This window comes from Rhinatrema bivittatum, chromosome 15, assembly GCF_901001135.1.
Source record: "Rhinatrema bivittatum chromosome 15, aRhiBiv1.1, whole genome shotgun sequence".
Lineage (NCBI taxonomy): Eukaryota > Metazoa > Chordata > Amphibia > Gymnophiona > Rhinatrematidae > Rhinatrema > Rhinatrema bivittatum.
In genome coordinates, this window is record NC_042629.1 from 63767187 (window position 1) to 63794241 (window position 27055).

Sequence of the window (27055 nt, forward strand, 5' to 3'; positions counted from 1 at the left end):
AGAACCCGACCCATAACCAACCTTGCCTTGCTTTCCCGCACCAGCAGACTCCTTATCATGCCTAGACTCAATCTAAGGGTTGAACGTGGAGGGCTGAATGCTAAGGAAAGGTCAGTAAAATGCAATAAGGCCTTGACAATGCCAACACTGCTCACCAGATTCAAACTTGTGCTAATTCAACTATTTTCCTGTGTGCTATCGCATGCCTAGTGTACGCTGTGTAATTTTCTGCAAAACAAACAAACAAACAAACAAAAAGAGAGTGAATCCTCTTTCTCCTCCTGCAGTTCTGTTCTTTGGATCCCATTTCTTTTATTCTCAGATGTTTCTTTTTAAATCGGTTTGTACCGGTCACACTGATCTGTGGTTGTCCCCTCCTCTTTGTCGGTCTCTCTTTTACCATCCTCTACAAGTTAGGCTTACACTGTACCTACAACGGAAGAAATCTTTTAGTCAAGAAGCCTCGAAAGACAACCAGTAATGTTATTTAGTCTCTTTTCTTATCTGGTCAGCCTAGATGAATGACAAATTTAGCTTTTTCCCCCCAATTCTTTTCCTATGTTATCTTGAAAGAAAACATCTCATCTGAATACTGTGGAAAATTTCAGGAGGTGCAAACATGTTTGTAAATGTTCTGAATAGCAATTTATATAAAATCAATAGGATTTAATTGTTCTACCATCTTAGTCTCACCCACCCACTCCTCCAGGCCACTTCTCTTAATTGCATCAGTAGCATGGGATCTTCTTGGTGTTTGGGTAATTGCCAGGTTCTTGTGGCCTGGTTTTGGCCTCTGTTGGAAAGAGGTTGCTGGGCTTTGTGGACCCTTGGCCTGACCCAGCATGGCAACTTCTTATGTTCTTATGTAACAAGGCTTTTTCCTAGTCAACAGTTTTAAAAGACAAATAAAATAAAGAGTAAAACTCAATCCTTAGCAAATAGTACATTTTGCTGCCAAGTTATTTCACAAAAGCTATAAACTGTTCTCCCAGAACTCCTTCACCTCTGGGAGCAGCTGTGTCCAAAGTAGTGTAATCAGTTGCCTCACACAGAATGGGAGGCCAGGAAACCCCACCTAGGTAGCAGCACGGGACCTCAAGGCAGGACTCTGAGCAAGACAAGAGCCAATCTTCCCCCTAGCCAGCCCCCTCCTCTGCAGGCCTAGCCCTTGGGTTCTGGGAGCCAGTAGGGTCTCTGCGGCATCAGCACCTAATGGTGAATCCACACAGACGGGGCTTGGACAAGGCAGACGGACTTGCTGTCGCTGCTCCAAAGTTCTGGGACCCCTCACCTGCAGAGCTTAGGCTAGGGTTAAATAATAAGGACCTCCAGGGCTGAACTGAAGACTAAGTTGTTTCATTTGGCCTATACATGACAATGTTGTCCTTTCACTATAACACTTGAGATGGTATGATCAATTTTTTTTGTTAGTCTATTTATTTAGATTTTTATATTCCGCTTTTCGCTCTTCAAAGCAGATTGCACTCAGATACTGGAGATATTTCCCAATAAGTTTGTACCTGAGGCAACGGAGGGTAAAGTGACTGGTCTCCCCAGATCATAGGCAGCTTCTGTGATGCAATGGGTGACATCATATGGAATGGGATCAGATTGCATCATTCAGACTCTATGATGTTATTAGTGACATCACAGCCAATATGGATTAAGTCACTAGGCCGCCATTTTAGAACTAGACATCTCTGTTTAGTTAAAACCTTCAAGCTCCCAATCAGACCCGAAACAAGAGTGATGAATTTTCAAAAGCTATTAAGTGGAATATTATCAGACGTGTCATGAAATTCCACTGAACTGCACTGGAATACGTTTTTATTTGTGCACAGTAGACCAGAAAAAAGGTCATTTTTCCAATCAAAAGTTGAACTTCCTCTGCAATCTGGACAGTAGGGCACCCTACCCAAACCACAAGACAACGCAACCCTCCAACCCCCCACAAAACCCTGAAATTTGAACCTATGAGGCTACTGGGAACCATGCAATGAGACAATATCATTGCGTTATATACACAGATATTGTGAAAACTTGTACAGCTGCACAGCAGTTCTGTAGGCAGAATGACCTTCTTTGGAACCAGTTTGACCTTTCAACCAAATGTTGCCACAAATAGCAGAGCACCTGTGATCCCCAGATCTCATTTTTTTTATGTGCCCTCAGTCCCTCTGCCATTCAGAATCCCCTCTTTTGTATTTCCTATAGGGAAGCGAGCCAGTTCAGTTCAGCTCAGTTGAAATTTCAGGGAGGTCAGCGCGCATTGTGACCTCAGTGAGCATTTTTTAAAGCAGCCCTGCCATTGGTTCACGGCTGTGCTCACCAGCTGACTATTTCTTGCTTAATTTTCTATAAAGAAACACCATCTGTAGTTTTAACATAAAGAAGCTTTCCCCTGTGAATTAGCAAGAAATGATTGGTTTAAGTGGTTTCTTACTCACTGTGTAAATTCCTGAGGCTGGACCTTTAATCTGGCTATTTATTTATATTTTCGGGTCAGCGGTGGGGGTGGCAAGGGAGGCCTTTCTGTTTATTTCATTTTGTGAGGGGATGGAGATGTCAGGGTCTGAGGCATTCGTGTTGCAAAATCCTTAGGTGTTGTGCAGACATAGCTGGATTTCATCATAACATCAGAAGGTAATATAAAATCGTGTGCACATGTACGCGCATACAGCCTATTTTATACCATGTGTGCATATGGTATAAAATGGCCACGTCCATTGGCGTGAGCCAGCATACACATGTACATAGCACTCGCGTGTCTGTCTCAAAGTTACAATCATAGAGTCAGATTTCCACTGGATTACAAAATAAGGGGGTCATTTTCTAAAGGGATCGCATGCGAAAAAGGATAGCTAAATCGGGGCGGAGTCTGCACCAGAAGGGGAGGAGTCAGGGTGGAATCCGGGCGGACTCCGCAATGACTTCGCCCATGGCGAAAAGGTAGGACACCTTATCGCTGCCGGTGGCGCTATTGGGTGCAAAAGCCGGCAGCGATCGCACCACGGAAGTGACGATCGCTGCTGGCTTTCGCAGGCCCGCACCCCAGTACCGCCGAATTCACAGAGCCGTGATAGTTTAGAAAATCCGGCCCTAAGGGGGTTATTTTCCAACTCGCATTATGGCCTTTATGCACACGTTAAGGCGTTTTTGCATGTGATTTGTACAGTGTTCTCTCAACCTAGCCTGATGGACTCTCAACCTGGGTAACATCAATCTAGGTCATCAAATCTTCACAGGAGACCACTGTTCTGTTCGTACGTCTCACTCTGCACGTCAAAGTGGCCCCTAACCCCTACACTACTACCTAAACCTCACCTCGAGTTACTAGGTGGGCCTCCTATAGAGGTATAAATACTTAACTACTAGACTCTCTCTCTCTTTCCCTCCCGCACTCTGCGGTAATACCTATGCGAAGCGCTAAGATAGCCTATTTATCACGAAGTGCGCTATTACCATAAAACATGCCCCTCTTCCTATCGCATGTGATAGTTTGATGAATCTAGCCCTTAGATTGTAAGCCCTCTTGGGTAGGGGAAATACCTACAGTACCTGAATGTAATCAGATTTGAAGTGCTGGAAACAAAAATGTGCAAAAAGTGGAATATAAAAATCTAAATAAATAAATAACACCGACCCCTAATTACCCTGAGTAAATTCAGTACATTAAAAAAAAAAAATCTAAGATTTTAACCTAAATCTGACCAGGTTGGAGGAGTTTGTCCATCCCTGATTTTTTTTTTTTTTTTACTGGGAACCGATGGATTTCCTGCCTTCCGCAGCTTCTCCTCTCCTTTTCCACACCAGGATTCTCTAGTAAAGTGTGCTTGGATGCAGAGAGGGTAATATTAAAAGCCATTTCCGTGGGTAGAAAAGTGCTTTGCACCTGGGAACGAGCTTTTAAGTGATTATCCTCCGTGTGGCGCGGGTAAGAGAACACACGGAAGGCCTCTGAGCAGGGGGAGGGGGGATCGGTGCACATACATTTGAATTTTCAAACGAATGCACGAGGGTTCTGCCATAGTGAAGCACCTGTATAAATTAACAGCTGCAAAACATGCCTGGGCATTTTTCCTTCCTTTTCAAAATTGCATTTCCAGTTTGAAAATTAGTGCCAAGTCCCTGGTGGTGGTGGGAAAGGGGACGGACCTCAAGACTTCCCTCGTTCTGTTTTTATGGTGGAATTGAATGTGATTGCAGGAGGAATGGAGGATATCAATGCTCCCCGAAACAAAGTGCAGCCAACTGCCCTCCCCCACACAAATATTCAGTAAATAAAATGGGTGGTGGGATTTATCATGCAAGTGTCAGCTGTTAGCCCCAAATGGACTATAAATAAGGTAATTATTGAGCTCAAGTATATAAAACGCAAGTGGTACAGCATAGAAGGACAGGTTTTAAACATTTGAATGGCTTTGAATCCTCACAGGGGTTTCTGATGGGGGAGAGCACTCCCATGAAAAAAGCTTATTTTAATGGGGGCTTACGTCAGACGAGCATTTTTCTGTGGCAGATCTTCACTTGCATCCTGCTCATTTTGGATGCAACACACAGCATATATGGAGGGGGGGGGGGGGGGATTGGTTGATCCTGTATTCTGTATTCCTGGATCATCATCACCATCTTAAACTATACTGTTTATTTCTTTTCATGGTGGCACTAGCCCTTTAATATTTGCTATTAATCGACTATGGCGCTGATATTTATTTCCTCAGATTGCATTTTACCTTTCCTTATAGTCTTGTGAACAGAATGCTATTCCCCCATGGCACTCTTCTGTAACAAGATTTGGGGGAAGGTGGGCTTCATCTTAGGGTTTCAGTTGCTCTTGTCTATGGCGAAAGCTCCAAATATTATCCCCAGGAGTAAATGAATAAATCAACACCTTTCACTCCAAAGTCTATATAAAAGAATTATTAAGACAAAAATGCCAGCATCTGAATGACAATACAGGACGCACAAACACACTTTTGAAATATAAAGGTCAAATTTTCAAAGAGTTTAGGACCCTAACCTTTGGAGCTAGGCTCCTAAATTGGCCCTTGTGAATATTTATTAAGGCTGAGAACCTAAAATTATGCTCCTCGAGGTCGATATTCAGTGCCATTTAGCCAGATACGTTTGGAATTATCCGGCTAAGTGGTGGTGTTTGAATATCTGGCCATATTCATCAGCTGCCACTTTGCTGGATAAATATTAAGCAGGACAGGGTTGTTCCAAGGAGGAGATACTTATCTGGCTAACTTTGCAAGGTAAGTGGAAATATTCATCCTTATCCAGATAAGTCAGACTTGCTATTGAGCAGGTCTAAACGTATCCAGCTAACTAAAAATGATCTGGGTATATTCAGCGGCACGGCCTACACCTCAGAATATGCTGGCCAGATGTTTATCCAGGTAACTTTCCTGGCCGCTATCTTCTGAATATCTGCTGATTATTGTGGAATCAGGTCTGAGTGGTAACACTATATTCACTAGGATCTTAAACAGTGCATGGCCCCAGTGGAGGAGTTAGGGCGGAGGACAAAGGTAGGTGCTTAGCACCGATTTTCAGAACTAGGTAGCAAATGAATAGCAGGCCTAAGTTTAGAAGCCTAACAAATTTAAGGTTCCTAAAAGTACATTTTCTGCTGAAAACTTACACTAACTAAGTTCATCTGAAAATAGGTACCCAAGTTAGGAGCCTAAATTTAGGTGCTCAGCTTTTTTTTTTTTTTTTAATATTGGCCTCACAATCTTTCTTTACTCCATGGTTCCTGACTAGTGAGATGTTCTAGGATCTCATGCCATTCTATTTTATATGCATTGATTTATAATTACTTCCCTTTTTTGTATTCTTATATTTTTCCCTTCTGCCCTTGGGTATTTTGTTATAGATTCTGGAAAGTATATGCTAAAAAATAATAAGCTAAGAAATCAATAAGCACTTCAACAAATCTTTATTAGAATCATCAACATGATCTTCTGTTCACAAACAAGACGATGTCACCGATTTTCTTCCTCAGTTAGAAGCAATTTTCTGTAAAGGAGGAAGGAACAGTGTTATTAATCTCCACTCAAAAAAACAATAAAGTAAAATATATGCCCTATGCAACTAAGACTGTCTTCTCATGTTCCTCCAGGTAGCGCCAACATCTCAAGAGGTTCCATAACCAGGGGAGTCACATTACTCCACAATGGGTCCAAAAGCCCCTGAACAAGATGTACCATCTGAGTTTATGAACCGGGAATTTAAGAGGCCAACAAGCATTGGTGACCGGCCCTTTTTACTAATTAAAATGGGAAAGGCCATTTCAAAGATACCCCTTTGCTCATTCTTCTCCAACCTAGTGTAGAAAAGACCTCTATATTTTGATGGTTCAAATGACACAACTGTGTTTGATAATAAATAAATAGCCCTCCCTGCCTTGTACCCATAACAGGGACTCTCTAGAATATCCAGAAATTTCATCCTTGCATTGTGCGTTTGGTGGCAGCATTCGGCATGTTCAATACCTGTAAAATGATCTGAAATTCTGAGTCTCCAATCATATCTTTGGCACTCTCCAGCATATGGAATGTATGGACTTAGGGTCCTTTACTAGATTTCCCTTTGCATCTCAGATGATTGGCTGTTAGCTCCAATAGAGTTGGCCATGTTCAGCATTTATTTGACATTGACTGCCCAAGGAATTGTGTTGAAAAGATCACCTGAATGTATACAATAAACTGGTATGTGCCCTCTTTATAGGCATGCTGCTGTGCTCAACTTTAATGCAGCGAAAATATGAGAGGAAGCAGGATCTGTTTGCCTACCTGGTTTATCCAGTCGATGTAGGCAGACACGCGGGTAAAGACTGTTGGCTTCTTAGCGTAGTTGCAGCTCAGCCCGGAGCCAAAGCTCACAATGCCATGCACTTCCCAAGCACCGTCATCTCCAAGGCAGTTCAGAGGGCCCCCAGAATCCCCCTGTCAGAAAACACAAGGAAAAGCAACTGAACGCTCTCTCTTTTGGGTTCCATTCGGGAATAATTGTAGTCTTAACCATAACAAAATGCCGATAACCCTTAAAAAGTATAGAAGGATTCCTTGGAGCCGGCATGAGCTGTACAAATATCTTTATCTGATATGCAGCATCTCCCCACATCTGAGCTGTGCTTACTTGTATGGACTTTGCATCTCAGATGATTGGCCATTAGCTCCAATAGGGTTGGCCATGCTCAGAATTTGACATTGACTGCCCAAGGAATTGCGATGAAGAGATCACTTGAATGTAAACAATAACCTGGTGTGCTTTCAGATGCCTACAGACATGTTTGCATTAACAGACTGGCCTAGTAATTCGGGTGTTGTGCCATTGCTGTGCAAGGGACCAAGCTTCAAGCACTGGGGCTGCTGCGGAGGCAGAACTCGTAGCCTCGATGGGAGTGTCTGCCAGCCCTCAGTGGCCAGATTTAGGGCCAGTCAGGTCCTGGAGAGAGCTGCGAGTTGGTGGCCTCTGGCCGAGGACCGTTGCTGCTCTCTCTGGAGAGAGTTGAAGGGGGGAATAAAAAAAAATAAGGGAAGAAAATCCGGGGTAGGTTGCAAACAAAGGATCATGATGCCATTGCCCCCCCCCCCCCCAAAAAAAAATCTAGTTCCAACTTTGCTGGAAACCCAAAAGAGCAACAGAAATCTGATGGATCAAAATCCAATTCAAAATAAAGATGAATGGACCCATCGCTTTTAACTTGAGGTTTAAACAGAAGTGAAGATGAGGGCACAGAACCGAACTCTCTAATCCTTTATTGGGCGTTACAGAAATAGAAGATTTTTGTCTGGTTATAAATGAAAGAAAGGCACGTTTGCCATTCCGGGATGGGCCTCCTGAATCCTGGTGACACAGGTGCTGCAGAAGACACGCCAGCCTTGCTCATTGCCCCCCCAGATGACAAGAGCCGTGTCACAAGGGACAGGGTGATCCAAGGCCTGGTTTTATCCCCTGTCCCCTCCAGGTTTCTAGGGCCTGCTTTTCATAAAATGCAGAAAGGGTAAAACCAGGCCTGGCTCAGCTTGTCCCTTGCAATCCAGTCACCTCTGAATTTCTCTGCAGAGGAAAAGCAGATGTCCAGGTCAAATTCAAATCCAAACCTTGTGTGTGAGCACAGATACTCATACAGAGAGGACGTGCACGCCAGGAAAGGATAAATTAAGCCCTTGCGTCCCTCATCTGAAGCAGCGTTTCCCTGCCCTGGAGGCACACGAGGTAGATCTGCATACATTAAAGATGCAGGGTATGCAAAGCTCTCTCATGCATATTCATGGTGGCAATCCTGAAACTCCAAATGGCTGTGCGCCTCCCCTCCTCAAATCCCATGGCAGCAGCTCCACTCTTCCCTGCTCCTCCCCCTGCCCCTACAACCCCCCCTCTTCCTTCTTCTCCCTCATCTGGCAGTTGTGACCCTGCTCTCCTCCCTCCTTCCCCTCCTTGGCAGAAGTCTGGGCCCAGTGGGAATTTTTATTAAAAAAATAAATAATAATAATAACGGGACCAGTGGGAGCCTCCACCGTCCATTCCAGCTGAAACGGGGAAAAGGAATCAAGTCTAAAAAGGTTGCAGGATGGTGACCTGGGGTGATACGGCAGAAAATCACCACGGTCTAGGCCTTTCTTTTCCTCCCTCACACCCCCGACCACCCTCATGCAGGACTAGCACCGCAATAAGTGCATATTCCCAGTCCCCTCCCCCCCCACGCGAGGAAGTGGGAGACCAAAACGCTACATTCACCGCATCCCCTCCCCCTCCTGCCCCGCTGCCGGCAGGCACGACTCGGCGAGTCTTACATTGCATCCCGACACCACACCGTCTCCTCCGGCACAAACCATGGTGGCTTTAACCTGGCTTCCCCACCAGTCCCTCTGGGTGCAGGTTGCATGATCGACCACTGGCAGCAAGGCCTGCTGAAGGTTGTCTGCAATGGGACCGTTGGCTAAAACGGGGGGGGAAAAAAAAAAATTCAAGATGGAGAAACAAAGTCAATCCTGCATCTTCCGCTGCCCATCCCAGACTTTCCCCACATTTCTTGAAGTTTGCTCGTCGGTTTCTTGTTTTGGTTTTTTTTTTTAAATTGGACACTTTTTCCTCCAGGATCAGATGCCAGGTCATGTGGCCTCCGCAACGCTAGCCAGAAAACGAGAGAGTCCCGCTGCCAAGAAACTCCGGAGATGCTCCCCAGGAAGCCGGTCTAAACTCATCCGCAGTTTTTAACCGGAAATTTCTTAACCTTCCCCGGGACCCCGCGCACCCATCACCACACTAAAAGCCAGGAAGGGAGCAATCTTGGCCTAATGATTTCGGAAAGGACGTTCCATGCCGGTAAGGGGAGTAACCGTAAGAGTTTTGCAAGAGGTTGGCAATATGTGCAGTTTATGATTCACCATTTTGTAAACATCCATGACCCATGGCTCTCAAACTGTTTCACAAAAAAAAAAAAAAAATATATATATATATTTACCTCCTCTACTATGTGATTTTGCTGCACGACACCTCCCGCTCTACTAGTGCCTTCCAGTATGACCAAGAGCACCGCAAAGGCCATGGTGCCCACCGATACGGTCTCAGGTAACAGAATATCCCCCCTGGTAAAAGCTGCGTCCATTTCTAAGGTCGACCTCTCTCCCATCTGTCCTCCTCCCTGGCAGTCAGACGAGTGGCGGGGGGCGGCAGGCCAGCAGGGTGGGGAAGAGAACACGTGCACCCCCCCCCCCCCACCCCTCAGTCTCCGAGGCTGCTCCTGCTCCCTCCCTTAGAAAGGAAGCAGCCCTGGTGAAGGAAAGAACCACTGTCCCCCCCCCGTCCCTGTCTCCCCCCCTCCCCCCCCGCTGGCCTACCAGTGCTCTGCCCAGACTATCGTGCCCCAAAAACTGAGGGGGAGAGGATGAAAAGAAAGGAGATGGGGGGAGGGGGGGGCGGTGGTGGAAGGGAGGAAGATGCAGAGGAACCTGGAAGGAGCTGCTCAGGACCCATCTGCCCCACCCTTTTCTTAAATCCTGGATTTGCCCGTGCGAGTCATCGCTGAAATCCCGTGAAACCTTTTCCTGCGTGAGGCCAAGTGTTGAGAAAAAAAAAAGGGACAATGAAGCGTCCCATTCTTGCCTAAAGCAGGACACAGGAGCATTGCTTAGGAAGTAAGACACATGGGACATCCTGGTGCCCGTCCGGGACCGAGTGAAGGCTCCCGACCGGGCGCAGAGGCGGCTGTCCCGGTTCAGCGCCGGCTCGAGCGAAGACTTTGGCAGAATTGCAAGTTTAACTGAAGGCTGCTGCGTTCTTACTGTACAGGCGCCCCCACCCGGTGACGTAGCAGGGGAAATTCTGGGCCAGCAGGGCTCCATCGGCAGGCAGGCAGGCCGGCTGGACGGTGTCGGACACCTCCACGTGTTCGGAAAGCTTGATGAGGGCGATGTCATTGCTGAGAGGGAGAGAAAGTGGAGAGGTTTTCACTTATTACCTGGCACAATGGATGGGAGAGGGAAGCTTCGTTTCCCAGCTCCTTCCCAGAGGCCCAGCCACGCTACCTTTTGAACGGAAAGCCCAACGCCAGCGCAGGCCGGTGGGGTGAGAGCAGAGCTGTAAATCCCCGGGCAAAGCTTCCAGGTTTCCAAGCTACTGACTCCTGGACAGAAGGCATAAGGCGAATCACTCCTGCTTTCTTTCTAAGAGCTGGAAAACCAGGACCGGCTTCTGCTTTCTATCCTGGAGCCACGAGGACACCGCCTCTCCTCCCCCAACCAGTTTTCAATCTGCAACCTAAACTTGTTCTGATTGATAAAAAAAAAAAAAAGGTCTCACTTAGCAAATCTTAGCTTTAATCAACTGAATAATATTTGTACCACTTTTAATATACTTCCTTTTCTACTATTTACATTGTTCTACAGGCAGACAAGGGCCAGGTTTCCTAAGCTCTCTCTCTCCCCCTCCCCCATTGAAACAGAATGGGGGGAGGGGAGGCCTTCGTGAATCGGGCCCTACACATCAGTGGTGCTGACCGGCTCTCAACTACTTTTCTGTTATGGCGCAAAGGAAAAAAATCCCCCAGGAGCTGTTGTCCCAGCATTCGCAGAAACCCAGGCTGGCATCATCATCCCTTATCCCACGGTGCCTGACTGCAGAATAATCACCCAGCATGAGCTCAGGGTGGGGCCATGGAAGCAGGACCTGGAAACCGTTCGCGTAAAAAAAAAATAAAAAGAGATAATGGGGGGAAAAAAAGCCAGAACCAAAAACAAAATAAAATCCGGTAAGTAGATTGTAAAAGGAGCTGCTTCACACCTTAACCTTCCACTTAAAATCCCAGGTTATATTCTCACCTTTGCTATAGTCCCACTTACACAAAGGCAAGAGGAAGTGGAATGGGAAGCTCAGAAGCAGGACCTGCCCAAAACACGCAAACCCATAATCCCCGATCTTAATAAAACTAATAGGGACTTCAGTCTCGCAATCCATCCCATTCTGTGCCAAGAATTAGGATTGTCTTGACTATCACAAATTGCTAAGTATTAAAATGTTTGGCCATCAATAAATCCCCTTTGCAAAGAGCGAGCATATGATTGCCCGGCTACGCTTCTGTATGGACTTCGTGGCAACTTTTCTTAGATCAGTTTTATAAATGCAAGTCAGTTTCAAATACTGCAAAGCCAACCCGACTGGGGAAAACTTAAGATTCCCGGTCAGTCAAGCGTGACGAGCACAGGCTGCCTTCGGTCAGAGAGGTCCAACATCCTTAGGCAAGGCTTGCTGTGCTGCTGACACACAGGGCAAAGCAATAAGAGGTGCGGGGGAGCCGGTGCTCCACAAGCGAGCACCCGTCGCATGTCCCTAGCGCCTCTTATTAGCGGAAGCAGCAGCTGTCAGTGGCTCTGACATCCGCCGCTCAATTGCATCAGTGTCGGTTTTCGAACCTGCTGACAGCCACGGGTTCAGAGAAAGGACGCCGGGAAAACTGAGCATCCGTTTTCGAACCCACTGACCAGCCGACGGATTTTGATTTTTTTTGATGCCTCCGACTTAGGCAGTTTTTTTTTCTGCTTTTCTGTACACTTTTCCCGGAGCTTTCAAAGTTAATGCCGGCCCTTGGATAGACGTTCATTTCCGAGAGTAAAATGTGCGGCTTGGTGCCAAGCGCACCGTTCTGTATTGGCCGGTAAAGTTTTATGGACTGTGTGCGTATTCCCACACCTGGGGAGTGGGAGTGGCGCACCTTTCTGTGAGGTAACAGGTTTTCCCGCACATGAGCCCTGGTCAGTTCAGCTAGCAGCAAGTGGCAGGCATTATCAACCACCAGAACTTAAGGCAACAAAACAGAAGCGAATGCTAACACAATGACCCTCCCCCCCACACACACAGACACAGCACTTTGACTGTCGCATTTGACCATGCTACCTTCCCCCAGCCTGCAACCTCAAAGTTTATCCCACTCGCTTCTCTGGTTTTCTTGCTGAAGCAATGACACAAACAGATCGACAGACACAATCGTAAATGAATACCTGATATTACAATGACTCCAGCTCCTTTCTGTTCCAGTTTAGCTAAGCTGGATCAATACTCCAGAACGGTGGAATTTGCATTAATTAGTCTTTGTCTTTTACTATGCAGGTGCCAGCCTGACCGGCAAAATGAAGGATGAGGACTGGCGCGGTAATGACAGCAAATCGGAAGCATCAAGGCAGATGCAATTAAACTGCTCAGAAAGCGGGCGCTGAGTATTCGGCGCCCGCTTTCCTAACACCCCCCCCCCAGGCACCTCTCATGGGGGTGCCATGCAATATTCTAATTAAGGGCCACGCTGTCAAGGAGGTGCTGGGGTCAATTGCACACTCCTGGGGCCTCCTTGACAGCGGGCGCACGGGAGAGGCCGGCTGTCCGTGGCCGTCCGCCGGTTTAGAAAATGGATGCTGAATCTATTGGCAACCGTTTTCTAAATCAGCGTACAGCAACGGGTTCGGAAAACGGATGCAGGTTAACTGAGCGTCCATTTCCCGAATCTGACTGCCGGCACTTTTTTTTTCTTTAAATCTTTCATTCTTCCTACTTAATATTGCATTTTTCTGAGTGCAAAAATGTGGGTATTGAACGCACTTTTTTTTTTTTTTTTTTTTTTAATTTCGGGTAACTAATAGCCTCATCAACGTGCATTTGCATGTGATGAGCGTTATTAGTTTCGCTGCGCGTTGGACGCAATAAGGACGCAATAAGGGGATTAGCGCCTCCACCACGGAGGCGCTAATCCCCTTATTGCGTAAGTATTCATAAGGGGATATTGCATAAGGGGATTAGGTTGCCCTGCACAACCCGCGTCCGGCTGCGGGTTAAAGAGCGCCCTCGGCTGAGCGCACCGTATTGCATCGGCCCCGCTTGTCAGTGGAATTACATGATAAAGAGGGAGTTCCATTTCTCGTGGACGATGATGGTCTCTGGCGCAATCGTGACTGATCCGGCTTCATCTTCCAGGAGATTGTGCTTTCCCAAGGCCACGCGGTAAGTCCGACCATTGCTAAATGAAAAGGAAAGAAAACCAAGGATCAGAAAAAGGAAGTGAAAATCGATTCAGTTTCTCTCAGGGGTTGACACAAAGAGGATCCTTCAGGGTTACAGTTCCTTGAGTAAAGCTCCACCTATCCCAAAACAATCATCAGTCCCCCCCTCGTTATTTTAACTGATGGACCGGCGGCTAGAACATGAGATTTGTCCAGGCAGAAAAGACAACCGGTCTGTCCAGATGTTATCTTCCAGCTTCCAAGTTTTGGAAGTTCCCTTCTACTTAGCCCCTCCCATCATTATAATTTAAGTAAATCAGGGGGAGGGGGGGTGCTGCTGCCCTGCTCTTAATCAGAGCCCTGGTCACATTGATTCACATGAAGCAGGAATATAAGAACAGCTTGGGGACAAAGCTTCCTAAAATAGGGCGCGGCCATATAAAGGAGCAGGGGTTTTTGTTAACCCTAAAACTGGAAATGTAAGAAAAATATATTAGAATTAAAAGAAAGGAGGCAAAAAGCTAGAAGACCATAAAAGGATGCAACAAAACCAAGAAACCGTTACACTATGTTGAAGAATCTAGTCAGCAGCTTTAATAACCACATCTTAAGCATCTTTATAAACACTCAAAACGAGAAACACAGTAAATAATGTGCTTTATCCAAAGCCTTTGGGACTGACTGCACCATGAGTTGCGATTAAATTGCAAAGAGCAATTCTTCCTACCTGTAGGGGATGTCTAAATGCCGAGAAGGAGGGAGGTTACCTTTACCTGTTCTTCCTTTTGCATATCCTTCAGCCTTCTTGTGTAAAATGTGCGGTTTTTCTTTGAAAAAATCACCCAAATGAAAAACGAACAGCAAATGCCTTCACAGCAAGCGGAGGAGGAGCAGCAGGGCTGCAAAGCAGGAAAGGCCGGGCTTTAAAATCCCCGCTGCCGCTCCTCGTGACCCGGGGCAAATCACTTCAGCCTGCACTGCCTCGGCTACAAACTTAGGGACCGATTTACCAAGCTTCCCCCACCGCCACCACCACCGAGGCAGAACAGAAGAAAAGCCTTCAAAAATCAGGCCCTTAAGATTGTGAGCCCTCTGAGGTCAAGGAAATGCTGAGCGACGGTGCCTGAACGTAATCCGCTTTGAAGTGGCCGCCCAGTCAGGAAAAGGAAAAATGGGAGAGAAAAAGGTGCGGATGTAGCGTCCTGTGCCCCTTCCGTGGGTGGCAGCAGTCATTACCTGATGCAGTGGGCAGCGGTTAAGACCCAGTTGGTGGCAATGAGGGTCCCCCCGCAGGTGTGGCCCCACAGGTCACCTTTGGCATACTGAAGAGAGATCTGAAATTCAAGAGAAAGACGTAAGAGCCAATTCCCTATTCTCCTTTGCCAGCGTTGAAATCAGCATTCCCCCCCCCCCCCCCCCAGTTACCTGCCAGGGCCAGCTGTGCGGTCTTACATCTTCTCCTCCTACCACCCTGCTCATAATGGGCGCGTAGGCTGGCACGCCACAACTGTAGGCTGGGAGACGGCGTGAAACAGAAGCCGCAATGTTAGAAACAGGCACAAAGTGAAAGCAATAGGTACAACCCTCTAAATTGGTTGGGGTTTTTTGGGTTTTTTTTTTGGAGGGGGAGGGGCGGGAGGTGGGTAAAGACTATCCCAAATTCACTCATCGTATCATGGGAGTAAGAGAGTTAGCACAATGCCACCTGTGGATTCAAAGCTTAGCAAGGCCCTATGTGTTGAAAAGACTTAGGGCCCACGGCCTAGACACAAAGCGAGAACGACCCCTGCGGTAGGCAGTGCCTTCCTTTCAATGCTGTTAGAAGCGCAGCCTGACTCTGTGGTACCGGAGAATCGGAAGGGTTCCCGGTGCCCGCAGAACCTCTCCCTCTCTCCACACCAGGCTCAGAAGGAGGAGTCTGGTCATCCTTCAGTCCAACCGCAGCGTGTGACCCCAGGGCTAGTGGGCTTTTTTTGGGTGGGGAGGGGAGCTCTGGACCCGTTATCATCACATGTCTCGGCTTGCCCTTCTCTTGCACGCCAGCAAAGTGTTGCACTAACCTTCGAAAGGTCATTTGAATCCGCGTCGCCTGTTCAGCAACCTTCCTTAGAAGGATGAGACCCTTATTTTGAGCAGAAGAAATTATTCTCTCTCTGCCCTTATCGCCCTTGCTCTAATTTTGAAATGATGGGTACTGAAGAAGGGAGCAATGGATTTCTTATCTGTGTAAATGGCACATAAATGGATCACCCATATTATCACTTTTTTCACGGAGTCGTCACAACATTTCACTATAATTATGTGACCTGGCAGGTCTACCAGAAGGACTATAAACCTCCAACAGAAAAAGAGATCTATTCTGACAGAACCTCCAAATATTGCCATGGATTTCACATGGGGGAAGTTTATTTATTTATTTTTTTTAACTTTAGCCCTCCAAATTTCCCCCCTAGTTGTTGTAGACCATCTCCATTTTTTCTTGGAGCCTCATTTTTTTTTTCTACCCTTTGCTTGCTGGCATTTTGCAGGTCTCTCCAACACTCTCGGCACGCCATGGAGGCCTGGACGTATCTAGCAACCAAAACCGGCAGACCTCCAGCAAGACGCCGGAAAGGCCTGGGAAAGCAACAAGATGATGTTCACGGCGACAGGTTAGAAGCAAAAAAACCAAAATAAAACCCCCAAAACTTACCACAGCCCACGAGCACAGCAACGAGAAGCCACCTGAACATTGTGAGGTTGGGTTTGCAGATCCTGGGGACCCAGCTCTGGCTCGGTTTGTATTTATAGGGTTTCCTCACCTTTCCTGACCCCCAAGCCAAGGACAGCAGCAGCCATTAGTTCAACAGCACACGATAAAAAGCTGCACCTGCCCTTGGGAAACCCTGAAAGCAGCACATTATAAACATTCCAGTACTGATAGAAAAAAAAAAACCAGGTAGGGAAGAATAAACTAACCCTTATCAATAAGGTAGAAAAAGAACACACGTTTGTGATTCACGGCACTTTCCTTGGAACTAAAATATGTAGACCGGATGAACGATAATTAAAAAAAACGTCCTGCTGAAGCCTTCCAGGCCCTCTAGTTCCACATTCACTCCGCTTGGGGTGGAGGTGCCGGGGGGATGCCTCCTGGTGGAATAGCCCCCCCACTCATGCAAGTTTTCCATTGACGAGGAGGCTTCTCTAGTCTAAGTTAAAATAAGAACAACAAACCTGTATAATAGTTTGGATTAAATTGTAGGATGATTGCTCACTGTAAGTGGCTTGCTTTTTGTCTAATAAACAGAAGAGAAATACATTACAATACCATCCCAGTCCAACACAGATTGCGCTGTTTCCCCATGTCTGACACAGGTCATAAGGCCCGTCCTAGTCCTATCCAGGACCTTATTACTCTTGTAGCTGCTCTCCAGACAGTTCTAAAGGGCTCCAGCCGCAGAACTGGTCTATTATTGCAGAATCCATTCTCTCTCGCCTTCGTATCATTTTTTACACCAATAACAGAGTATAAAAAACAAAAAATGACTGAATATTGCTCAGTTCCTTATACAAAAACAAGTGAGCATTCTTAAAGACTGCCTCAGGCCAGGCATTAGCCTATTATGCTGCAATTTTCGTGATTAAAACCACTACACGTCGCTGGATGCGATGTTACAAAGTTGTATGAAACCTTCCTCACCCTTCCCATAAATTTTTCCACTGTGATGGTGGATAACATGCATTCATATTACACTCATTAGAATGGTTCTAGAGATTTTTTCTCAGCACAAAGTCTATAATAAGTTTTTCAAAATATTGCAGTGAGGTGATACCTTGGGTTTTTTTGCAATTTTCAAAAAGCATTTCTGTAGTATTAAATAAAATACAACAACGTTCACATGCAGAAATGGGGGTTTCATAAAATAGCCCACCTGCCGTGTGGGGAAACAAACACAAGTTCTCATGGAGGCTGCCTGGGGACTGCAGGAAGGCAGTTTCACCTACAGGCATGGGGTTTTTTTCTACTTTAAAAGCACGAGCACAGGTTTACATGGAAAATTTCCGTGCTCCAGGTAGCGGGAGTAATTTAGATAGGATTGACGGGGATAATTTTCTAAGCGAATGTGCATGCTTAGGCTCCCTTTCAAAAACTGGTGTAATGTATTTGCCCATAAGTTGTCTACAACTTACAAAGTTACGTTCCCTGTGTGGATGGCTTAATTATCAACATAAGAAGGAGCAAAACTCATTTTGCCTACTAATGCATTTAAAAACCTGAAAAAATAAGAAAGAACTTGAACAAGTTAATGTAAATTGGTTATTTACTCTCTCAGATAATAGAGAGGTAAAGGGTAAGGGTTAAAGCTAGTGCGTCAGAAACGTGCATACAAACGTGGGTTAACAGTGTGCTGTGCTCCGCCGGAGCGCACTGTACTGTATCGGCCTGATTGTGAGGAGTCTTGGTTGGGTTCAAGTCTCTACAGGCCCAATGCATTCTGCTGGAAATACACTGGATTTAGGTTTGGTTTTTTTTGGGTTTTTTTTTTAACAGAGACTTCATCAAGTTTCAATACCAAGATAGATGTATACCCACAAGATAATCAACAATTTACTGTCTGAGGGCAAGTTGATACAGATGTTATCTTAATGTTAGAAGAAAAATTAAACTTAACCTCTTATTCAGATTGCAACTCTGCACTTTCCGCTCGGAAGGATATGCTGCAAAATGTTCGATAGCCTTCACGTAGGTAGTGTAGGGACTAAAGTGAAAACATCTAATAAATGGATGACATCTGAGCTTAGATCCATGCCAGAACAACTCAGGAAGCTCAAACGTTAGTGGTGCAAAGAATCTGCAGATAATTTAGCACCATACAAAGCGTTATCTGCTTACCATCACTGATCCAAGCGGCTGGAAATAACCCCAAAATCTTATTTCACATAAATTGACAATGTGAAGTCTATCTGAAAGCTCTTCTAGCTTCTCTAGTTCTTTTGATGGTGATGCATTTATGAGTTTTTAGCTCTAAAATTAGACTTTTAATAACCATCCAAATATAACTAATGATGATACTAATGCATTTGTATCTAAATGGGACTCTCTCCAACTGTCATCAGGCCCTAGAAATCTCCCAGATTATCAGCACTATGAATACTTCTAATTGCCCATTAAATTTGTAGGGCAAACTTGTTAAGAATATCTGGGGAGAGTATTCCTCCATCAATTAGCCTTTTGGTCAATCTTTCCTTGTCCAAGGGGTCAATCCCTGGCCCTTTTAAATTAGCAGCTGTCCAACCACTTTTGAAAAAACTAGGGTTGGATCAAAATGATTTTTCAAATTTTAGACCCATTTTTTCCTAGTCTTTCCTGACAAAAAACTTGTTTTACATCAGCTTAAGACAAGTATTGTAGACGTTGCCAATATGGCTTTAGAAAATTTCTAGATACCGATTTTTGCACAGGCGTTTTCTTAATCCTTGAATGTTGAATTAGATATTATACTGCCCATTTTATTTGCATGTGTTTTAATACTGTTTTATATTGTTATTTTATTCTTGTTTTAAAATGTATGTTTATAATTATGTATGCTTTATTGTGAGCTGCTTAGGGTCTTTAACATATTGCAGCATATAAGTAAATATTAACATAATGTAGTAATGGTCATAACATGGATTTCAGTAAGTATTTGGAAAGCAACATTTTCTTTTTCTATTAAATGATTTATCTAATTTTATATACCAACATTCGATCTGACACCTCACATCAGTTTACATTCAGGTACTGTAGGTATTTGTGCCACTGTTTAAATGGCAATAATATATACTCGTAATTTGCACTGCAAACAAGAGGTGTAGCCACGAGTAGGACTGGAGGGGTAGAGGGAGAGGACCCGTGTCCCCTCAACTTTTGGACTCAGACTCCCATCTCTAGCAGCAGGATCATGTCCCATCTGAGTCAGCCTCTTAAAGATCCAGCAGTTAGAGGGCCTGGAGGCACTCCTTACAGGGCTAGCATTCCAACATCTATTAAAAAAAAATCCTTTTTGAAAAGGCGACCAAGAGCCAACAATACTTATGAGAGGCAAAACAAATAAACATCTATTAATTCTATAATAGTTTATTAGTTCTGTCATGCACTTAAGGCGTTCACAGCATCCTAAGAAAGAATGTCGCCATCAGTCCATTTCATGAATGCAGCAGACATCAAACGTCAGCATGAGCCAGGCGACGTTGCCCACGTTTTACAAGAAGCATAGCAACCCAAAGCAAATTTTTAAAGACAAGAAAGGTCTGTTACCACTTAACGCATGTTAGATTTGTCTTTGGTTGATATGCTTCTCTGCCCTGTAGCAGCTTCTTGTGGTAGGATTAGCCCAAATGGTAGGGCTCCTTCAACATAACAGCGCACATTTGGGAAAACGGCAGTAACTTGAGAAAGATGAAAAAGTAAGAGGAGTCCTCAACGAGCAGGTATGGAATTGACCAAAAAAAAAAAAAAAAAATGCATGCCCAGTGATGGCATCACTGCTGAACAAAACGTTTCTCTCCATACGAAATGGCATGGAGGGATGTAAAAGTAATCTAATCTAACTTCCAAAACACTGTTAGTTTCTCATCTCTGGATCTATGTTTATAGTCTCAGCAGAAGACATTTCCCGTGGAGGGCCATCTTTAAAACATTTTACCCAAGGAAAGGGGCTGTTGGAAGATGCCTGCCTGTACTCCCCGTGTACTTTTACCCACATCTGGAGGCAGAGCTCACAACACGCTCATGCTTTGTATTTTCAAAAGCACAAAGGAGGCTGCATAAGTGGATTGCACGGCTTCTTTTCTGCTTTAGTAAATTTTCAAATTAAAACTGCAGGTGTACTTTTACTTTAAAAACTAGCACCGGGCGCACAGGTCAAAAAGTACTTTCAGACTTTGCAACACTGGGGCCAGTAAGAAAATTGCCTCCCCCCCCCCCCCATGTTCTGTAATTGGAATTTATCGCTCATCTGCTCTGTTCCGAGCCTTCTTGTGCTGATGCTGCTATTAGGAAGGCAATTAACGACCTGCATGGTTATCGCTATTCTTCACTATTTAAATTAAAACACAATGGCAAGCCCTCAAAACATCACCTATGTGAAATCAATCTGGATTCTTCTCTCATGGTTTATTTTTGACAGGAATTTGAGCCGCTTTCGATGTCGCACATGTCAAGGTCCCCCATTTCAGACACAAATGCTTTTATTCACATCGGCTTGGGAACAGAACATTTGTTCTAAATGTTCTTAACCTTCAAAAGGAATGACATACTCAAACACAAAGTGGATTTGCTAAATTACGTACCCTTTTCTAAAAAAAAAAAAAAAAAAAAAAAGGTGCCCAGCTCCAGAGGGTTCTATGCATCTTTTTCTTGGATGTCACTTTTAGGGAAAATATTGGAACAAACCAGAATACACATATCCTCTTGACAACCTAACACACTTAAAAATTTGTGGTGGCTGAAACATTCAAATGGTAATTCAAGAGACAGTTTAACTCAGATATTGACACCTCATCCTGACCCAAGTTGGTTTTGCCTCAGTAGAAGGCAGCCCGATTTTGCATTTCTGATTTCTCTAAGAAAAAGTAAGATTTCGCCTCCATGCATATAATGTGACAAAACCAGAACTGCATCAGCCTCTTTGGGGTGACTTGAGTTAGATGGCAACCTAAGGATAGAGGGAATATATACTTTAGGGAACATTTTAGCAATATCAAATTGCCAGTAGGTAAGACTGAGATATTCTTTAAAGTTGAATTGAAATCTGGTCAGTATATATTTAATATTGAGAGACCAACAGAATTCCAATAATCTGAAAGCATTAAAAATACTGGAAAAGTCTAAAAGGATTTAAAATTTTACAAAAGTCATTGATACAGTCTTTGTATTGATTGGGATATGGCAATACTGGGCTATAACTTGTTAAGGAAGGACAGAGTGGATAGAAAAGGGGGAGATGTGGCTCTTTATGTCAGAAACAATATCCAAGCATCTGAGCTGCAAGGAAGATGGGGTAATGAAAAAGCACTATGGGCCGACTTAAAAAAAGATGATGGGGCATCCATCTATATTGGAGTGGTTTACAGGCCTCCAAATCAAAAGGAAGAGCTTGACAGAGATCTGGTTGAAGACATCCAAAAGGTGGGAAAGAAGGGAGAAGTGGTGATTGTTGGAGATTTTAATCTGCCGGATGTAGACTGGAGAATCCCTTCTGCAGAATCTAACAATAGTAGAGAGATAGTGGATGCCCAGCAAGGGGCTCTGTTCAAACAAATGGTAATGGAACCCACGAGAGAAGGAGCTACACTCGATTTAGTGTTCAGTAATGGAGATAATGTCTCTAATGTCCAGGTGGGCGCCCACCTCAGCACCAGTGATCATCAAAAGGTATGGTTTCATATCAAAAATAGGATATTGAGAAGAAGCATGAAGACCCAAGTTTTGCAGTTCAAAAACACAGACTTTGATGAAATGGGGAAGGACCTGGAGGAAGAACAAGGCTGCGAGAACAAGAGAGATGTGGAACAACAATGGACCAATCTAAAAGGAGCAATTACCAAGGCAACTAATCTATATGTTAGAAAAGTAAAGAAAAGCAAGAGAAAAATTAAACCTATCTGGTTCTCAAAGGAGGTGGCTGATAAAATAAAGGCTAAAAGAACAGCGTTCAAGAAATATAAAAGATCCCAAAGGGAGGAGCACAAAGAAGAATATCTGGTGAAACTGAGGGAGACGAAGAAATTAATCAAGACGGCAAAAAGTCAAGCGGAAGAGAGGATTGCCAAGGAGGTAAAGCGAGGTGACAAAACATTTTTCAGATACAACAGAGAAAGGAGAAAAGTTCAAAGTGGTATAGTGAAATTGAAAGGTGAAAAAGATCAATGTGTGGAGAGAGACGAAGATATGGCAGAAATATTAAACAAATACTTCAGTTCGGTGTTCACTAAAGAGGACCCTGGAGAAGGACCGGCACTAGTTAACAAGAAACTGGAGGGGAGTGGAGTAAATGTAACTATTTATAGTAGAGAATGTATGGGAAGAGCTGGGGAAACTGAAAGTGGACAAAACCATGGGGACTGATGAGGTTCATCCCAGGATATTGAGGGAGCTCAGAGACAGGCCAATCCGCCCCTATCGGGAGATCAGGCATCCCCTGGTGGGCCGATCGCTCCAGTCATGTGGTCTGCTGTGCGCAGCCATGACAGAGCCGCACTCGGCAGGCCACGTGATGTGTCCTGGGCCGCGAATACCCGGGCCGGTCTGACATCGTGAGTCCGCTGCTGCTCAGAGATGTGCTGGTGGGTCCGCTGTGTGACCTGTTCAATAGATCCCTAGAAACAGGAGTGGTGCCGAGTGATTGGAGAAGAGCGGTGGTGGTCCCGCTTCACAAGAGTGGGAGCAGAGAGGAGGCTGGTAACTACAGACCGGTTAGCCTCACCTCGGTGGTGGGAAAAGTAATGGAGTCGCTGCTGAAAGAAAGAATGGTGAACTATCTACAGTCGGGAGAATTGCTGGACCAGAGGCAGCATGGATTCACCAGAGGAAGATCCTGTCAGACAAATCTGACTTTTTTGACTGGGTGACTAGGGAATTAGATCGAGGAAGAGCGCTCGATGTCATCTATTTGGATTTCAGCAAAGCTTTTGATACGGTACCGCACAGGAGGTTTGTGAATGAGAAGCTTAGGAGTAAGTGCCGAGGTGGTGGTCTGGATTGCAAACTGGTTGACGGACAGAAGACAATGTGTAATGGTAAATGGAACTTACTCTGAAGAGAGAGCGGTGTTAAGTGGTGTACCGCAAGGATCGGTGTTGGGACCGGTCCTGTTCAATATCTTTGTGAGCGACATTGCGGACAGGATAGAACGTAAAGTTTGTCTTTTTGCGGATGACACTAAGATCTGCAACAGAGTGGACACGCCGGAAGGAGTGGAGAGAATGAGACGGGATTTAAGGAAGCTTGAACAGTGGTCGAAGATATGGCAGCTGAGATTCAATGCTAAGAAGTGCAGAGTCATGTATATGGGGTATGTAAATCCAAAAGAACTGTATTCGATGGGGGGGGGGGGGGTGAAGGGCTTATGTACACAGAGCAGGAGAGAGACCTTGGGGTGATAGTGTCTAATGATCTGAAGTCGGCGAAACAATGTGACAAGGCGATAGCTAAAGCCAGAAGAATGCTGGGCTGCATAGAGAGAGGAATATCGAGTAAGAAAAGGGAAGTGATTATTCCCTTGTACAGGTCCTTGGTGAGGCATCACCTGGAGCACTGTGCTCAGTTCTGGAGACTGTATCTCCGAAGGGACAGAGACAGGATGGAGGCAGTCCAGAGAAGGGCGACCAAAAAGGTGGATGGTCTTCATCGAATGACATATGAGGAGAGATTGAAGAATCTAAATATGTACACTCTGGAGGAAAGGATGAGCAGGGGTGATATGATACAGACTTTCAGATACTTGAAAGGTTTTAATGATCCAAAGACAACGACAAACCTTTTCCATCGGAAAAAAAAAAATCAGCAGAACCAGGGGTCACAATTTAAAACTCCAGGAAGGAAAACTCAGAACCAATGTCAGGAAGTATTTCTTCACGGAGAGGGTGGTGGATGCCTGGAACGCCCTTTCGGAGGAAGTGGTGAAAACCAAAACTGTGAAGGATTTCAAAGGGGCGTGGGATAAACACTGTGGATCCATAAAGTCTAGAGGATGTGAATGAAGAGAAGAGGCACAGGCGGGCTTGCGGGAACAACAGCTACTACCTGGTGATTAATACCCTTTTCAATAAACATACAGATGGTTAATGTGACTCCAATATTCCTCTATGCTTCAACGGCAAAAGGAAATGTGGAAAAAAGGATTTGCATTCACAAAAAAGTGGGGGATTAGCTTGTTTGTTGCGGTGGTTACTACCCGAAACCAAATAAGCCTGATACTTTACTTTCAGTGCATATCCAGCGCAGCTCTCTGCTTCAACGGCAGGGGGGAATGAATATAGAGGATTTACATTCAGACAACAACCAACAAGGACTGAATTGCATAGTCTGGGTAAACAAATAAGCATGGGTGTAGCTTGCTTATTGCGGCGGTTACTACCCCTAACCAATTAAGCTTGATACTTCACTTAGATGCAGCTCCAGCACTGCTCTCTACATCAGTGGTAGGGGTGGAAGGTAACTAGAACCAAAAAGTTACTAATAACGGCCAAGAGTAACAGATAAGTATGAGAAAAAAATAAATGTGGAAGCTTGCTGGGCAGACTGGATGGGCCATTTGGTCTTCTTCTGCCGTCATTTCTATGTTTCTATATAAGAATCCAGAGTCAGTGTCTCAATGCAGAAAAACACAAGAAAAAAGTTCTGACACTGCTGCAGATAAGGAAATTCATCACCCGTGGCAGAGAGGGGGAGGAACTCGTATGGCAATCTTCAAAATGTCTTATAGAATGATGTAACAAGGAGCCTTTATGACAACGAATGCTGTTACTAGAATTTGATGTCATCACATTACAGATTGTTGCTGTCCCACATCTAACATCAGAGCTTCATTTGGACCCAGCCGGTGTAAAGAGGCATTTGGCCACTGGAAAGACAAAATTAACGTCACTGCTGTGGTGATCCCCTGCTGATTCAGGAGTGCAGCTGAGGGGGGGAGTTATCCTTAACCAGCCTTCAGCCAGGAAGGGGGTCTTAGGATAAACACAGAGGATCCTTACTTTTAAAAAGTGAAGAGATTGAGGGAGCATGAACTGGTGACACCACAGGCTCTGGGAAATAACCAGTAGAGGTTACAACCCCAGCTGCCATGGCATGATTTTATCAGGCTTCTAAGTCGGCACCGGGGGAACCTGCATGGAGCAGCGGGCTACGACCAACAGCAGCGGTAAGACTCCATTCCAGCTTCCGGGAACGAATCCAGGTCACCTCTGCGGAGCGGCGATTACAGCCCTAACAGCAGAAGTAAAACTTCCATCGGGCTTCTAGGAAGGCGTGGAGTGACCATGGTTAAAACACTAAATTTCAGCAAGCACGGGGAAGGCCTGAAGCTTCAGACAACAGCCTGGATGGCTTTGGTAACTGTGTGGATTGTGAGCAAGCCTGGTGCTAATACATGAGAGAGAGGAGCTGGGCACCGGATTAAGTGGTTGTCTTGTGGGACTGAGAAAGGAAGAAAACAAAGCCTGAAGTGGCCCTAGCTGTGAGGGTGGTGGAGCCAGAGGCTAGGACTTTAACGGATTCTGGGCAGGCAGTGATAGGGGCAAAACGTTGAAGGTTCAGGTAACAGATATGGAGGTGAAGGCGAGGGTGGGGAGAAGAGGCACGGGTGGTGGGTCGTATACAGAGATGGATTTAGCTGCTGTTAGACACTTTTGGTGATTTTTGGTCCCATATCCTGTAAGCAGAAGGCTGTTCTCTGCTGAATGAGAGTGAGCGGAGCTGGAAGGCAGCAAATCTTAGCCAGCCTGCTGTCTCCATAAATGTTCGCTGCCCTAGCCGCAGGCATAATGGGTGCCATTTGACAAATCTAGGGCTGGTTGTATACGGATGTTGTCTACCCAAACTGGAAGAATCTCAGCTGGGCAGACTGGAGGGGCCAATTTGGTCTTTTTTCTGTCATTTACTATGTTGCTCTGTCCCCCAGCATATCATGCTACAAGTGAGAGGAAAAGGGAAGGCAAGGGTCAACAATTAAAAACAAAACCCTTTCATTTGTTCACATAGTAAATAATAACATTTACTCCAGGACCAATATGGCTACAGAAGCTGCCCTACACCTTTTGTCAATTAAATCTGTTCCTGTCCAGAAATCTTAAAGCTGCTCCTGAGCTCTGGAAGCAGCCATCTTCAGAGCAGCGTCACAAGTTATCTCACACGGCAAGGGATCTGATTGGCAACGTGGTGTCTGGTAGAATTTGTGGTAGCTTAGCAAATCTTGTCCAGCAGGTAACAGCACCAAGTGGCATTGTACTCTGCTGACCTCTGGTGATCCAAGCAGGAAGTGCAACTTTAACATCAAGTGGGATCAATTAACATATTCATGAAACATGAGCAGCGGTTGCCGTGTTAAGTCCACGTGAATATGTAGAAATAAGGATCAATATGCACTGACCTACTGAAGGAAGCATAAAGAGAGTGTAACTCTCCAAAACTAGTCACACACGTATTGAGTTAGTACAATGAAAAGGTCTCGCTTATTTATTATGTAGACATTTTATATACCGTCGTTCCATATAGAGATCACAACAGTTTACAAAAGCTACATTCATACTATAAATCAACGAATAACTGTTTACAGAGGTCATATTCTTAAACAGGAATTAATATAAATCTAATGAGATGTTTTAATACATTTTAACTAAAGATCTAGGACATCAGGCGATTAGTACAGGAATTATAATATAACAATTTTCACGTCAGTACGTTGTCTTAATATTCTTACATTCTCATTAATATAAGCCTCATGCTTCAGTTATTTATTTGACAGCTTTTCTATACCGTCATTTAGAGGTACCTTCATAACTGATTACATATCTAACAATACAGCATGGGA

At 44.9% G+C, this 27055-nt stretch overlaps 2 protein-coding genes across 6 annotated transcripts in view; one reads left to right on the forward strand and one right to left on the reverse strand.

The window, feature by feature from the left end:
* TP53TG5 (TP53 target 5) overlaps positions 1-27055 on the forward strand; it is a 53202-nt gene that overhangs the window by 8132 nt on the left and 18015 nt on the right. Inside the window, exon 1 of one of the 5 annotated variants that reach the window (XR_003852825.1) lies at positions 16042-16150. The exons of 1 other annotated variant lie outside the window; for it this stretch is intronic. Coding sequence is in view for 2 of the 4 variants with exons in the window: in XM_029578327.1 (XP_029434187.1) it covers positions 25506-25592 (87 nt within the window). In the remaining 2 variants the exon portion in view is untranslated. Of the gene's footprint in view, positions 1-16041; positions 16151-25034; positions 25388-25487; positions 25593-27055 lie in introns of those variants that run through there. 3 more of the 5 variants (XR_003852823.1, XM_029578328.1, XM_029578327.1) reach the window with 3 other exon arrangements.
* CTRC (chymotrypsin C) lies at positions 5922-16285 on the reverse strand. The gene is made up of 8 exons (XM_029578326.1): positions 16192-16285; positions 14925-15013; positions 14736-14833; positions 13394-13516; positions 10299-10435; positions 8808-8953; positions 6801-6953; positions 5922-6024 (listed from the first exon to the last, which is right to left on the reverse strand). The coding sequence occupies exons 1-8, from the start codon at positions 16229-16231 to the stop codon at positions 6007-6009; spliced, it is 804 nt and encodes a 267-aa protein (XP_029434186.1). The 5' UTR covers positions 16232-16285; the 3' UTR covers positions 5922-6006.